General features: G+C 37.2%; 1 protein-coding gene across 4 annotated transcripts in view; it reads left to right on the top strand.

Annotated features, from left to right (window-relative positions):
• MARK1 (microtubule affinity regulating kinase 1) overlaps window positions 1-15,267 on the top strand; it is a 131,209-nt gene that overhangs the window by 72,114 nt on the left and 43,828 nt on the right. For all 4 annotated transcript variants that reach the window (XM_055419870.2, XM_055419871.2, XM_055419869.2 and 1 more), the window contains exons 4-5: window positions 11,498-11,546; window positions 12,646-12,711. In XM_055419870.2, the coding sequence (XP_055275845.1) occupies window positions 11,498-11,546; window positions 12,646-12,711 (115 nt within the window). The remainder of the gene's footprint in view (window positions 1-11,497; window positions 11,547-12,645; window positions 12,712-15,267) is intronic.

Here is a 15,267-nt window from a genome sequence, read left to right as displayed (position 1 = left end):
TTTGAAAAATATCTACTCCTCAAATACATGTACTATGTCAAAGGAACTTATGTCTTTTAATACAGTAGAATAAAACTTTTTGTATCAGATATTTTGAAGTATTTAGGATTCTGCTTCATTCTAATCAGCTTAGGAGATACTGTTGTCAGTAGGTGGGTTTCCTATTGCTTCAGTTGCTTCTCTTCCTTCCTCCACAAAAAATACAGTAGAAGATTACTGTAGAAGTTACTGTAAGCTAACTTACAGTAGAAGATACGAACATTTCTTCAAAGGGTGAACATATAAAACTCATAGGGACCAAAAAAAGCAAGTAGGATGGGAATTGACCTGGTAAATTTAGTAAAGCTGGTTCATGTTGCTTCATTAATTATTTGGGAAAACTTTCTCAGACACATTTTAGTATTTTAAAAATGAAGCAAATATTTTAGCATTTTTGCCATATATGTTGTTTATATATAGTTCACTATGTAATACATAAGATATATATGTGTGATTATATATAAAGTACTTTTTTATTTTTATGAGACTATAATGGGATCACAGTCACGTATGTCAGTGTGGTGTAAATCATTGTATTTCTAAAATAGAATTCAATCAGAAAGTTTTAGTGTGGTGTGTGTAACTATACTTGCTGTGATTCTAACATTAAATGAAAAATTTGGGTCAGTGATAATCAAGACTTCCCACTTGTCTCAGTACCAGATAACTCAGTTTATTTTATATATTTCTACTTAAGAGATTTGGATCTGTCTTTGTACTTACTAAGATTCCTTTTAAATTTGCCAACCAATATAACTTTTCATAGTATTGATATTTCTCATCTGTATGAACATGAAAGGTTTGCTGGATTTTTTTTTTTTCTCTGTGTGTGTGAGATGATACGTACCTTGTTGGATGTTTTCTGGGAGAAACTTCCAGTACCTGTCTCTCAGCTAATCATGACTTAGTGGAATGAGTTATAAAAAGACATCTTCCTTGAGCAGACAGATTATCCAAAGATGCTATTTCTTCCTGTGTTAGAGCCACAGTGGGGCAAATTTTTGCCCACCCCTCTCCTGGGAATCCTTTTAAAACACAGAGACTGCATAACAGCCCGGAGGCTCCATTTGTGGCCCAGCTAGCCTTTTCTCTTTTCTGAGGTTAATCTGTGTGATACTCTGGTAAATTAAGTAATTTTGAGTGACATGTAGAACTAGTCCAGGCCTGTTGTGCTTGTTGGATGCAGGGCAATGTGACCCCCACTCTGTCTTTCCCAGAGGGGCCCAGAGAAAGTTGTGGAACCAAAGTCACGCTTGTTGAAACATGCAGACATGCAGATGTGAAGCTGGACTGTTATTCAGATAAAAAATATACTTGCTGATGTAATTTCTGTTATAGATTCTGCTAAATTGTGCTAATTTTGCTGATAAAGGGTTGCTTTTCCAAACAGGCATATAAAAAATGATGGTAATTTTGTTTGCTTAAATCTGTGAAAATAAAAGCAAAGATTGAAGTTTACTAAATGTAGCCAGTGCACCATGTGTATTTTGTTGTATTCAGAATAATTTTTATTTATGTTCATAGCTTCGCTTTTTGTTAAAAGATTTAGAAAAGAACAGATCAAGGCTTGCCTAGTTTTCATGCATTGTAGAATATTCAGCATTTGGCCTTACTCATTAAATGCTCGGAGCATCTCATATGCCAGTCAGTCATATCTAAGAAGTAAAAATATAAAACATGAAATTAAAAGTAATCATTTTTCATCCTTAGCACTGACAGTCAAGTAATAGTAAAAAATAGCAAAGTGGCTTTCCGTGCCTTAGGTGTGCTTGTTAAAAGGCAGATTATAACAGCACTTATTTGCAGTAAGGATTCATTTAAATCTCATCTCAACCCAAAACTATTTGGTTAAGTCTTGTTCTGAACTTGATCTGAATTTAAGCCGGTCCTTGTTTATTCTTTTTTGTATAGCATATTAATAGGGAATATTACTTTCCTTTGCTAACATTAGTGATAGATGAAAGCAATGTAAATTTGATACCCCAACTGTTCCAGACTTCTGAAATATAGAGTTCTTAAAAACAGTTTGATCTTTGGAATCGTTAGCATCTTTAGTTTCAACATTGCTCACGTAATATGCTTGCATTATTTGTATTACATATTTTAAATTAATGGAATCCAGTTTAATAGGTTTTCATAGTTTAAGACTGTTTAGCATAGATGTTATATTTACTTGTTCCTCTTTGGAGCATGACTCCCACCTCACATATTAGTGTCTTTTTAGTGTAGGGTCTATGAACTATACTAGTGATTCCCTGGGGATCTTTTAAGCAGCCTGTTACTGATGGAGAAAAAGCAGAATGATAAAGCAGTTAGTAAGCTGGGTGTAGACTGCAAAAGTTGTCTTTGAATCATTACTGAGTTTACATATATAAGTTCACACACCTACAAGGGATGATACTGCTACGTGAATACACAGGATCATACCTAATGCCAGCTCACTCACTGCTTCATTCTCCATGAAATTTTGGTTGGTAACATGTCTCTGACCTTGATTTGATTTTAAAGGAATGGTGGAAACAGGAACTATCATTGGGAGTTGTCTCTGTAGCACACAGTGTGGAGAATTGGGAATGTATCTTTCACACTGAAATAGGATGAATTTGAGGGAGAAGGTGTTCAAACAAGTTTCTTTTTAAATTTGTTTTTAATTGTAGGACAATTACTTTACAATATTGTGTTAGTTTCTAAACAAGTTTCTTTTCAAAGGTGATACCAATAATGTTAATGTCTATCTAAAATATCAACAGTTTAAATGTTAAAGATAACCAGATTTTCTGGAGAGTTGCTCTTGTTTAATCGCTAGGTTGTATCTGACTCTTTTGCGACCCCATGGACGGCTTCTCTGTCCATGGAATTTCCTAGGCAAGAATATTGGAGTGGGTTGCCATTTCCTTCTCCAGGACTTCTTCCCAATCCAGGGATCAGACCCGCGTCTCCTGCCTTGCAGGCGGATTCTTTACTGCTGAACCACTGGGGCAGCTCCTTTTTGGAAAGACCAAACTGTATTTCAGGCAGTTCACTGACCAAAACTCTGACTTTTCTAAACCCTGTTTTAGCCCTCAGTTATTGGACAAAGAGTTCAATAACATAGGCAGGTTTAACATACAAATGTTACATCCAAATATGAAGATTACTTTCCAGAGTAAGCATATCCAAAGAATATATTAAGAACCATTTGCTATTATCCTTCAGATTGAAATTTCTAGTCTTCTGACTTTTTAGTGTGATTAGATCAATAGGCTAGAATCTGTCTGAGAACTGTGCATAGTCTTCTTAAAAAACTGCTTTTGTAAGGTTGGATGCACTAATTAATCTGAATGTCTCTGACATACCTCCCAGTATTTCCTTCATTCCTTTCACTGGTCAATATGTGATTATAATTTAGGATTTTTTAAACTTAGTAGAAATTTTAAAAAAAAGTAAAGCTAGAAATGGAAACTGCCTTATGATTAAAACTGCATGTCATTGAGTCAAATACATGTGTTAATTGATTCTTAATCTAGCAAATACTGAACGAGGATTATATTTCCCCTTATGTTTTCCTCTGTGTTTTTGGCTCCCCCTTTTCTGTTTCCTTTAAATGGAGTCATATTCCTTTTTGTTGGCCGCTCAGTGTTGGAGTTTCACAAGGCATGGTCCTAGGACTCTCAATGTTCTCTTCCTAGGCTGTCTCAAGGGTGACTCTGGTTTAAATGATCACCTGCCACCTCGTGCAACGAGTTGACTCACTGGAAAAGACTCTGATGCTGGGAAGGATTGGGGGCGGGAGGAGAAGGGGACGACAGAGAATGAGATGGCTGGATGGCATCACCGACTCTGTGGACATGAGTTTGAGTGAACTCCGGGAGTTGGTGATGGACAGGGAGGCCTGGCGTGCTGTGATTCATGGGGTCGCAAAGAGTCGGACACAACTGAGCGACTGAACTGAACTGAACTGATAAGCAAACGCAGGTTTATTTCTCCAACTCAGAACCCCTCCTACATTTGCTTATAATCCCTCAAAGAGAACCCAAACTTACATCCAAAGCTGAACTCATGGCCTCCCTGAACCTGCTCAGGATGTTGCCCAGCTGTTGCTCTTCCAGTGTCCTGTCTCAGTGAGTGACACTGTCCCCAAGTTGTGCCGGCCAGAAGCCTCAGAACTATCCTTGACTCCTCCCTCTCCCTCCTCCTTACCATCTCAGTCCTTGAATTGTTCTGATTTTATTTCTTACATGTCTTTCTCATCCCGATCCTCTGGACACTGCTGCTGTTATCTCTTCCTTGGACTACCCCAGTAGCCTTCCAGCCAGTTTTTCTGCACTTTGCATCCCCCCACCCCCACCCAACACACACACACTCACTCACTCACACTTATATATACCCTTTAAAAAGTCATCAAGGATGCAGAACCTGTCTGATTATATTCTCTTTCTACTTAAACTTTTAGATGGCATTCCATTTTTTGTAGTCTGGAAATCAAGTTCATTGACATGGTGTTCAGATCCTACCTTCTTTTTTCATCTCATGGTCCCCCCAACTCTCCCCAGCTTCTCCCCGCTCTCCTCATCCCCTCCTCCCCCAGTTCCACTACCTTTCTTTCATCTGCTTCTATTCATACTGTTTCAGCCATCAGGCCTTTGCAGCTTTTCACCCCACCCTGTTCTTAAGCTTTTACCACTCCCTCTGGGCTTCCCTGATAGCTCATTTGGTAAAGAATCTGCCTGCAATGCAGGACACCCTAGTTTGATTCCTGGGTCAGGAAGATCCTCTAGAGAAAGGGTAGGCTACCCACTCCAGTATTCTTGGGCTTCCCTTGTGACTCAGCCAGTAAAGAATCTGCCTGCAATGTTGGAGACCTGGGTTTGATCCCTGGGTTGGGAAGATCCCCTGGAGAAGGGAAAGGCTACTCACTCCAGTATTCTGTTCTGGAGAATTCCATGGACTACAGTCCTTGGGATTGCAAAGAGTCGGATACAACGAGTGATTTTCACTTCACTTAATTCTTGTTCACTTCTCACATTTCAGCCTTAGAGTAATTTCTTCAGGGAAACCTTTCATATCTCCACAATAGGTGTTAAATCCCCCTGCCCTTCTTAAAATTAAGCACCCAGAACCAAGAGTTATTCATAAACCATCGCTTTAGTTTTTATCTCTTTTGCTTGAGTAGTACTATTTGGATTTTGCTTTTGATGCTTGTATTTCTGCCTCTGATTCTGAAGACCTCTGTTCTAATTTCTCAGTCTTTTTTGGCTGAAAAGCGTACATCTATTTCTGTATTCTCAAGAACTATGTAATATTTTCACAGTTATTTTAAGAGTCATACTTCTGGGTTTTCTAAGTTGGGAAGTTTGTTGATATAGTACTCTAGTCTATTTTTAATTTTTGGATGGAGACTTCAAAACATCTTTCCCGTTTTAAAAATTTGCTTTCTCATGATATTTATTTGTTGGACTGAAATGCTTCATTTCTGATCTTTTTTTATAAGATAAAACTAGAGATACAGTCGAAGCCCTGTGTGTTATTTCTTGGTTCTATTCCTGTCTTTCTACCTAGAAATAACTTCTGTTCTGAATTTGGTCTTTCTTATTCCCATTCATTTGTTTAAAAATTTTTCCCATGTGTATCTTTATGTAAAATACTATTTATTATTTATTTTTAAGCTTTTTATTCTTCTGCAACTCACTTTTTTCCATTTAGCATTGTCTTACAGTTTTATTCATGTTAGTGTGTATAGTCTAGTTCATTTATTTTCACTATTATTATATGCCCTTGTACAGATAAGCCAGTTTACCCATTCTCTTAGTAGATATCTACTAGTTAGTCCATCTTTCTGTTTATATTTAGATTGTTCCTGTTTTAGTGTTTCCTTTTTCTTTTTTCTAGTTAGCTTTTTGTTTTTGCTGTTACAGGCAATGCAGCAAAGTTTATTGTTGTGTATGTATTTTTCTAAAGAAGTATAGAAGGGTATATATCTCTCCAAGTAGAATTGCAAGGTTGAAGGGCATGCATATCCTCAAATTTATTAAATAGTGTTAAATTGCTCTTAAGTGGCTGCACCAATATCTACTTCTGCTAATATTGTATGAGATTTACTTTTGCTCCACATTGTTGTCAGCACTTTATATTACCAGATTTCTTAATTTTTGCCAATCTTGTAGAAGGTATCTTGTTTTTATTTTCATGATTTCTGCCTAGTGAGATTGGACATTTTTTCACATTTAATCTATTTAACGTTCAGTATCTTCTCTCTGAAATTATTTGATTTGATATCACAAACAATTGTATTTACTTAACAGCAATTTGAGCCCACAGTTGTATCCAAACAAGCCCTTGGGAAAGACTGTAGCACTATAAAATTAGTACCAAGTCATAAAAAAAAAATTATCATTCATATATGAAGGTAAAATTCAGGCACAGTGGCAGAGACTATTATTTTGCATTTAATAATTGACTACAAGTTGTCAAGTTTAGAAGTAATACTAAGCATTTTGTGTCTTTTAGTTAGAAATCATCTAATATATACTAATTTAAGTACATTCAGATTTCTTTTTCTGAACTATTTCATGGGGAGAACTTAAGTTAGCCTAAGTTTTAATGCTGGTACTAGCAATAACTTCATAAAATATTTGATGTCTTAATAATAGTGTCTGAAGTAAAAGAGGAATGAAATGGTAATGCTAGAAATTAAAAAGCTGAGAGTTTAATCTGTAGGGTTCTGTTAATACAGGCAAATTGTATATAAAATCCCTCAATGACTGGTATCTCTGAGAAAGTGTATACAAAGCCCTTTCTCCTAGAACTGAACATCACCTGCAGGTACAGCAGCACCCACACTTCACGTTCAGTTCAGTTCAGTCGCTCAGTCGTGTCCGACTCTTTGCGACCCCGTGAATCACAGCACGCCAGGCCTCCCTGTCCATCACCAACTCCCGGAGTTCACTCAAACTCACCTCCATCGAGTCGGTGATGCCATCCAGCCATCTCATTCTCTGCCGTCCCCTTCTCTTCCCACCCCCAATCCCTCCCAGCATCAGAGTCTTTTCCAGTGAGTCAACTCTTCACATGAGGTGGCCAAAGTATTGGAGCTTCAGCTTCAGCATCAGTCCTTCCAATGAACACCCAGGATTGATCTCCTTTAGAATGGACTTGTTGGATCTCCTTGCAGTCCAAGGGACTCTCAAGAGTCTTCTCCAACACCACAGTTCAAAAGCATCAATTCTTCAGCGATCAGCTTTCTTCACAGTCCGACTCTCACATCCATACATGACCACTGGGAAAACCATAGCCTTGACTAGATGGACCTTGGTTGGCAAAGTAATGTCTCTGCTTCTGCTTTTTAATATGCTATCTAGGTTGGTCATAACTTTCCTTCCAAGGAGTAAGCGTCTTTTAATTTCACGGCTGCAGTCAGTATCAGCAGTGATTTTGGAGCCCCCCCAAAATAAAGTCTGACACTGTTTCCACTGTTTCCCCATAGTAAACTGCTGTGAAAAATACAGTTGAATTTTTACAAGGTTTGCGGTGAAGGCAAAGAAGGGCTTCTGCCCCTCTTGAAACCCAAATCAGAGCAAAATACTTGAAAGGCCAAGAAGGCTGTGTTAAAAGGCACAAGAAGATATGAATGTCAGCCTCCTCTTATGAGCCCAGCATACTGTGACTCTGATGACAGCCTGGAAGAGCTCTCCTTGGGGGGAACAAGGTTGACCACTGCCTTTGTCAATTTCTCCACAGCCAGAGTTCTTCTCTATCTGCCCAAGTACACGGAGATGATGACGAAGTCCTTTAACATTGACAGGTCCCAGGACAGCACAGTGAACAGGTCTGGTAGAGATGATGATGGGCATTTGACTGGTCCCTGACTATGATGCTTTGAGAGTAAATAGGATGGGCATTGTCTTAGCCATGTCCACTTGACTACTAATAAATAGAATAGACTTTTCCACCATCAAAAAGGTAATAATAAGCAAAAGGAATGGAAGAGGTTGGAAGGAACAGAGTAGTTGAGAGAAGAAATAAATAAGGCAAATACGTATTGATTAACACTAATGGAGTCTGCCTAATCCTGATCCTTACCTCTAACCAGGAAGGACTGAATTGAAAAGTGAATGCCTCTCCACAGAACTGAGGCTTGTTCACTAACTTCAGTTATCTAAAACAGTCAAGAATCAGGGAGGAAACCATAAAAGGCTCTGAACATCTAGAACAACTGTCAACAGCAAAAGTCCAGACAGTGAAGCCCCTGCCCTTCAGTCTTAGAAGACCCATCCATCTCAAGCCTTCTCTCAGCACCTGCTTCGCTAATTCAACCCATCGTCTTAAAACCCTGGCCTTAATTCCCAGCCAACAGATAAGTTGAAACAGTATTTTGAAAGGTATTAGTGAATCCAAAGCTCTCCTGCTAAATTTGTGTATGCTAGGAACATCATGATGTCACAGTTTCAAGAGGAAAAATAGGACTAGAAATTAGAATCAGAAACTCAAATAGTAATGTGGGACTATTTAATATGTTCATGAACTTGTTTTTTTTCTGGTTAATTCTCATGTGCATTTTAATCACACTGAAATTTAAAAAAGGGGGGAAGCTCATATAAATGCTGGTCTAAAACAGTGGCAAACATTTGTTGTCCTTACTTGGCCTGGATATATGATGCTTAGTTCTCTCAGTCCTGTCCAGCTCTTGGCAACTTCATGGACTGTATAGCCCACCAGACTCCTCTGTCCATGGAGTTTTTCAGGCAAGATTACTGGTTGTTGCTCAGTCACTCTGTCGTGTCTGACTCTTTGAGACCCCATGTACTGCAGCAAGCTAGGCCTTCCTGTCCTTCACTGTCTCCTGGAGTTTGTTCAAACTCATGTCTCCTGGAGTTTGTTCAAACTCATGTCCATTGAGTCAGTGATGCCATCCAACCATCTCATCCTCTATCACTCCTTTCTCCTCCCACCTTCAATCTTGCCCAGCATCAGGGTCTCTTCCAATGAGTCAGTTCTTCACATCAGGTGGCCAAAGTATTGGTGCTTCTGCTTCAGAGTCAGTCCTTTCAATGAACACCCAGGACTGATTTCCTTTAGGGTGGACTGTTGGATCTCCTTGCAGTCCAAGGGACTTTCAAAAGTCTTCTCCAGCACCACTGTTCAAAAACATCAATTCTTCGGCGATCAGCTTTCTTTACAGTCCAACTCTCACATCCATACATGACTACCAGAAAAACCATAGTTTTGACTAGTGGGTTGCCATTCCCTTCTCCAGGGGGTCTTCCCAACCCAGGGATTGAACCCACATCTCCTGTGTCTCTTGTATTATACAGGCGTGCAGTGATTTTTACAATATTTCTCCATCTCAGGGTAACCTTCTTCAGTTCAGTTCAGTCGCTCAGTCGTATCCGACTCTTTGTGACCCCATGAATCACAGCACGCCAGGCCTCCCTGTCCATCACCAACTCCCCAAATTCACTCAAACTCATGTCCATCGAGTCAGTGATGCCATCCAGCCATCTCATTCTCTGTCGTCCCCATCTCCTCCCACCCCCAATCCTTCCTAGCATCAGACTTTTCCAGTGAGTCAACTCGACGCGTGAGGTGGCCAAAGTATTGGAGTTTCAGCTTTAGCATCAGTCCTTCCAGTGAACACCCAGGATTGATCTCCTTTAGAATGGACTGGTTGGATCTCCTTGCAGTCCAAGTTAACTTGATCTAAATGTTCAGCTCTGCTTTCTCCTTCACCTCTCTCTCTCCCCCTTTACTAAGGAAGAGCAGGCATGGATAAGATTGGCATCTTTGCTAATAAGGATGTGTTCTGGGTGAAAAAATCATATATGTGTAAGGACCTCACTGTCTCTCCCTCTTCTGGTCCATTTGACTCAAATGACTGGTGCAGAAGACTGACATTGTCCAGTCTCTCCTCTGTGCATCCAACTGGAGTATTAGAGTTTAAGAAGGGATTATGGGGAGTCATGAAGAAGAGACATCATAAACCTTTACTGAATCCATGTGCTACTCCTGTTCAGTTGACCCAGATTCTCTAGGTTTGGAAGGTTAATGACAAATCTAGATGACAATTTAAGTATTTCTTTAGGAATAGGGATGATTGGCAGGGCATGATTCTGGCACTTCATTGTTCCAAGTCAGTTAACCACCTAAACCCCCATCATCACTTCTTCCAGAAGCAGCTGCTCTTCTTCTGTCCATAGCTGCCTGTCACTTTAAGCCAGCACATACCCAGCTTATGCACACATTTATGCTGTTGCTTGTTTTTGTTTTTTCCTCACTCCTTGTCAAAAACTATTAAAGGATAAAATAGATAACCAACAAGGACCGACTGTATAGCACAGGGAACTATACTCAATATTTTATAATAACCTATAATGGAAAAGAGTCTAAAAAGAACATATATGGATATGTATATATATGTATAAATGAATCACTTTGCTGTACACCTGAAACTAATATGACTTTGTAAATTAACCATATTTCAATAAATTTATAAAGAAATCCACCTGAAGAAGAGGAAACTATGCATAGAACAATACATTCTAGACATCTTTGAGATGTAGGAACCCGATGGCTGTATATTACTGCTTTAACTAGAATAAATTAAAACAACAGATACCCCTTCACATCCATTGCATTGCATGTGTGTGCTCAGGCATGTCCAACTCTGCGGCCCTCTGAGCTATAACCTGCCAGGCTCCTCTGTCCATGGGATTTCCCAGGCAAGAGTACTGGAGTGAGTTGCCGTTTCCTTCTCCAGGGGATCTTCCTGACCCAGAGATCAAACCCAAGTCTCCTGCATCTCCTGCATTGCAGGTGGATTCTTTACCTCTTGAGCCATTGGGTCTTCCTGCACACCTATAAAATGGTGAAAATCCAGAACAGTGACAACACTGAATGGTGGCAAGGATGTGAAACAAGAGGAATTCTCAACTGCTGATGGGAATGCAAAATGGTGCAGCCACTTTGGAGGGTAGTTTGCTGGATTCTTACAAAACTAAACGTACTCCACTATACCACTCAGCAATCATCCTCTTTGATATTTACCCAAGTGAATTGAAAATTTATTCATAATTGCTTATAGTGTGATCAACAAGTAGAGATAACTAAGGAGTCAGGCCCCCCCACCTCCTAAGAACGTTGTTTTTGGATAGAAGTCATAAGAATGTATGTTTAGTTTCATTTCTGTAGTATTTTTCTTTTATTCCTAGTAATGAGTATTTGAATGTTTTTTTTATTGTATATGGTATATTCACACACACACACACACACACACACTCACACACACAAAACCATTTGAGTTCAATTAGTTAACATTGTCCTGGAAGCCAAGTCTTAGTAGAATTGGAATTGTGAAATAAATCTCTTATTTGACAAGAATCCAATAGTGTCTTACAAGAAGATAAATTTCTTAAAATAGATGTTTTGATTGGTTCTCTGTTGAGTGTTCTTTTTTAGCAGAAATGTTTCCTGTTTCCTTTCACAGTTGTTTCGAGAAGTACGAATAATGAAGATATTGAATCACCCTAACATAGGTATGAAATTTATATTTCACAATTAGTGATAATATATTTTCCTTAAATACTCTTGAGGCTATTTGAAATGATACAGTTTTAAGGATGTTCTATATAAAAAGAAGAAAAGTGATAACCTAAGTGATAATCTCAGAAAGTGTTACTTTGGGTAAAAATATTATAAAGAAGTTAACTGAAGGCTACAAATTGTATTTTTCTACTACCTTATTATCTTCTACTATTCACTAAAATAATACATATGATTTGGAGTTGCTGTGTACAGGTGTTTCTTGTATCTCCTTATTAAATCTCTCTAAATAGAGATTGCATGCCATTTAGGTATTGGTAAATAATTCCAGATATTTTGGCATATGGACTTGGGTTTGTTCATAGTCTATAGGCAAAATAACTACTTTGAATTTTAAAGAAAATAAAGATTTTATTTCAATTTTAGTGAATTATTTCCATAAGTTCTATTTCCCCCCATATTTACAGATAAATTTATTTGTAAATTACACATATTACTCAAAGTCATCGGATTACAAGAAGTAAAAAGCAATTCTTCTTTTAATCTGTTTATTCTTGAAGTGTGTTTCTTGCGCACTAAAAAAATCTTATGTTTATTAGAGATACAAATGCAATTCCCTGTGGTATATAATTTCAACTACATAAATCTGATAATTTAGTAGATTTTAATCAGAAACTTAAAATATCATGTAATTATAAAATTTTTATTTCTGTACCAAAGATTATTTAACATTTTTGATTGACTCATTATGATAATAGTATCTTTTTAAGCTAAATATAAAATTTTATTATTCTGATTTTAAGATTTTCCTTTTTATTACCTTATTCTAATTTGAAAGGGGATAAGGTTTTTAATCCTAGAAACTTAACTCTCTTTTGACCCAGCAGTTGGTTCCAAATCATTTTGTAATAGTTATTTACCATGGTAGTAATAATCCTTGGGAAAAGTTTTAAACTTTAAATTGTAAGTAGTAACTTTTAGTAAATGGTCAACTTTTCCTTTGGTTTAGTGTTACCTTAAATTTTCTTAAAGCGTATCTAGTATCTAGTATCCTCACAATTACAGAGTTATATCTCTAATTTCTTTTTTCAGTAAAATTGTTTGAAGTTATTGAAACAGAGAAGACTCTCTATTTAGTCATGGAATACGCGAGTGGGGGTAAGGATGAGGGGAATGAAAAGTTATCTTTGATGAGACATGTAGAATTATTAATACCTGAAAGCTCATTATAATATCTGTGTCTTTATTGTTGTTATGAATCTGTAGTTTTATTAAAATGCTTTTCAATGGTGTCTTTAGGAAAATTCATTGTTTGGTTTCAAGAGCTATTGATCCTACATTTAAAAATTGGACTTTGGCTTATTTAAAAATTACTTAGGGACATTTTTCAAAATTAAATTTGCATTGTTATCTATGAATGTTTCACCACTCATCTTAATATTATATTATTATTATTATATTCTAATACTATTTTCTCTTGGCTATAAATAGGGAATCTCAAACCCAGAATGTTTTTAGTAATGTTTATAGTAAAAGCCTGTTCTAGGTCACATTTTTGTTTCACTGATCACATATCACAGATTCTCAATATACATGCATCTTCAAGATAATCTATAAAATGTTTCAATTTAAACAAGTATTGATGTATATATTTTATAAATTAGAATACTGAATTGACAGGGGAATGGTAAAATACACTTCTAGTAGAATACAATGTTTATTTTGACTGTCTAGTCCATGGGATCTCTATGAGTCGGACATGACTGAGCGACTTCACTTTCACTTTTCACTTTCACGCACTGGAGAAGGAAATGGCAACCCACTCCAGTGTTCTTGCCGGGAGAATCCCAGGGACAGGGGAGCCGTCCATGGGGTCGCAAAAGAGTCTATGGGGTTGCACAGAGTTGGACACGACTGAAGTGACTTAGCAGCAGCAGCATCAAAATAAACACTGATATAGAAAATCATTTTCATTTCCTGCACTTTCCTCAAATGAGAGATATGTTGCCGTAGAATCACTGTTCTTTTAGGTATAAGCCTTAATTTTCTCAGAAACAGGTTTAAAATTTGTGGAGTTAAATAATTTAATAAGTAAAAAGAGGATCTTGAAGGTTTTAAGGACTCATAGAATTTAAGCAATTAAAGAAGGAAGGCATTGGAAATTATTTAAACAACTTGTCTAATTAACCTTTTTGCTAATCAATAGGAAAACTTAGTGTGGAGTCTAGTTTTGAGTCCTTTTAGCTAAAAAAGGATGTAGATTTTTATGATGTTCTAATTTTCTGTAATTTGAATAAAGATGATTTATTTTAATCTACAACATTTAGACTATGTATTTTTATACTGTCTCTTAGATTTTTAAAAAATTCACTACAAATATTAAATATTTTAATTACTATTTTTTAGTTTTTTAATAGACTTGGGTTTTTGCATCACTTTTTTAAAACCCTAAAAATACTTCATGTAAGTTTTTTACATAAACCAAAACCTGAAATCATTAATTTTTTTATTATCATAGGATTTTAAAAAATATTAATCGTAAACTTGCATAAAATGTTAGTCTATAATAAAATTAATGAACCTTCAAATACCACATGATGAATTCTTTCTTCACTTAACTCTTCTTTAGTTAGATGTAAATTAACAGTTCATCAGTGTGGGAACGCTGTGTGTTTATAGTTCAGTTAAACTTTTTTTAGTGATCTAAAGTCTCAAGAGAAGGGCTAGACATGGCTTTGATACGAGAACTTATAGACAGCTGAAGATCTGTGGGCATTGTTCAATTTTTATGAAGGTCCATCACAAGGCTGTGTTAATACTAATGTGCATACTGCTCTAACAATTAATGGTAAGTACAGTCAACTCTCTATTGGTGCTAATGAAAGGGAGCAATGGCTGGAGTAATAGACAGCACCTGGGGTCCTCACTGCTCTCCTTCAGTAGCACTGGGGGGCAGTGGGGTGTAGTGTAGGGTAGAGGGGTGTGTACTTTAGCTCATCCCAAACCAGGTGGTCTCTTACTTAATTATGATTCCTGGTGACAGGTTTCCTCTGAGTCTTGCCAGTCAACGATCCTATAACAAAACCATCGCAGTTCTGTAGCAGTAAATCTAGAATCGACCTCTTGCCTTTTAAACCTATAAATGACAAGATGACTCCGGAAAATAAAACAATATGTTTCCTCTAAAATTTATAGATATTTTAGGATTGAATCTGACATGCACAGTAGAAACTTAGCATAAAAAACGACCTCTTTGAGGAGTACATCTCTTGACTCTGGTTCATTCATGGGGCAAAAGATCTTCAGTGATTAGAAGGGCAGGGAACTCCTATATGAACCATGTTTTGTTCAAAGGAACCTATTAAAAGTAGGCATCAGGGCTAATCTGCAGTAGTGTGTATATTTCTCCTATTGTTAAGGCAAACATTATTTATTAAATGTTTACTATGTAGTAGGTGATATTCAAGGTACGAGCAACACGTGGATGAACAGATACAACGTCATTGCCATTAAAAAGATGACATTCTAGTTGGGGAAGCATATCATAAACAAGTAATATATAAGCAGTAAAAACTGGGTCATGTAAACATCTAGGGTATGAACATTCCAAGCAGAACTTGAGGGCAGTCCAGATATTTGAACCCCTGCCATATATATCTTTCCTAGCCTAAAATCTACAGTTAACTGCTATGATGGGTCAACTAGAGCATCTAT

Source organism: Moschus berezovskii, chromosome 17, assembly GCF_049115385.1.
Source record: "Moschus berezovskii isolate FMDL1 chromosome 17, NW_MosBer_1.0, whole genome shotgun sequence".
NCBI lineage: Eukaryota > Metazoa > Chordata > Mammalia > Artiodactyla > Moschidae > Moschus > Moschus berezovskii.
This window is presented reverse-complemented; position numbering and strand designations above follow the sequence as displayed.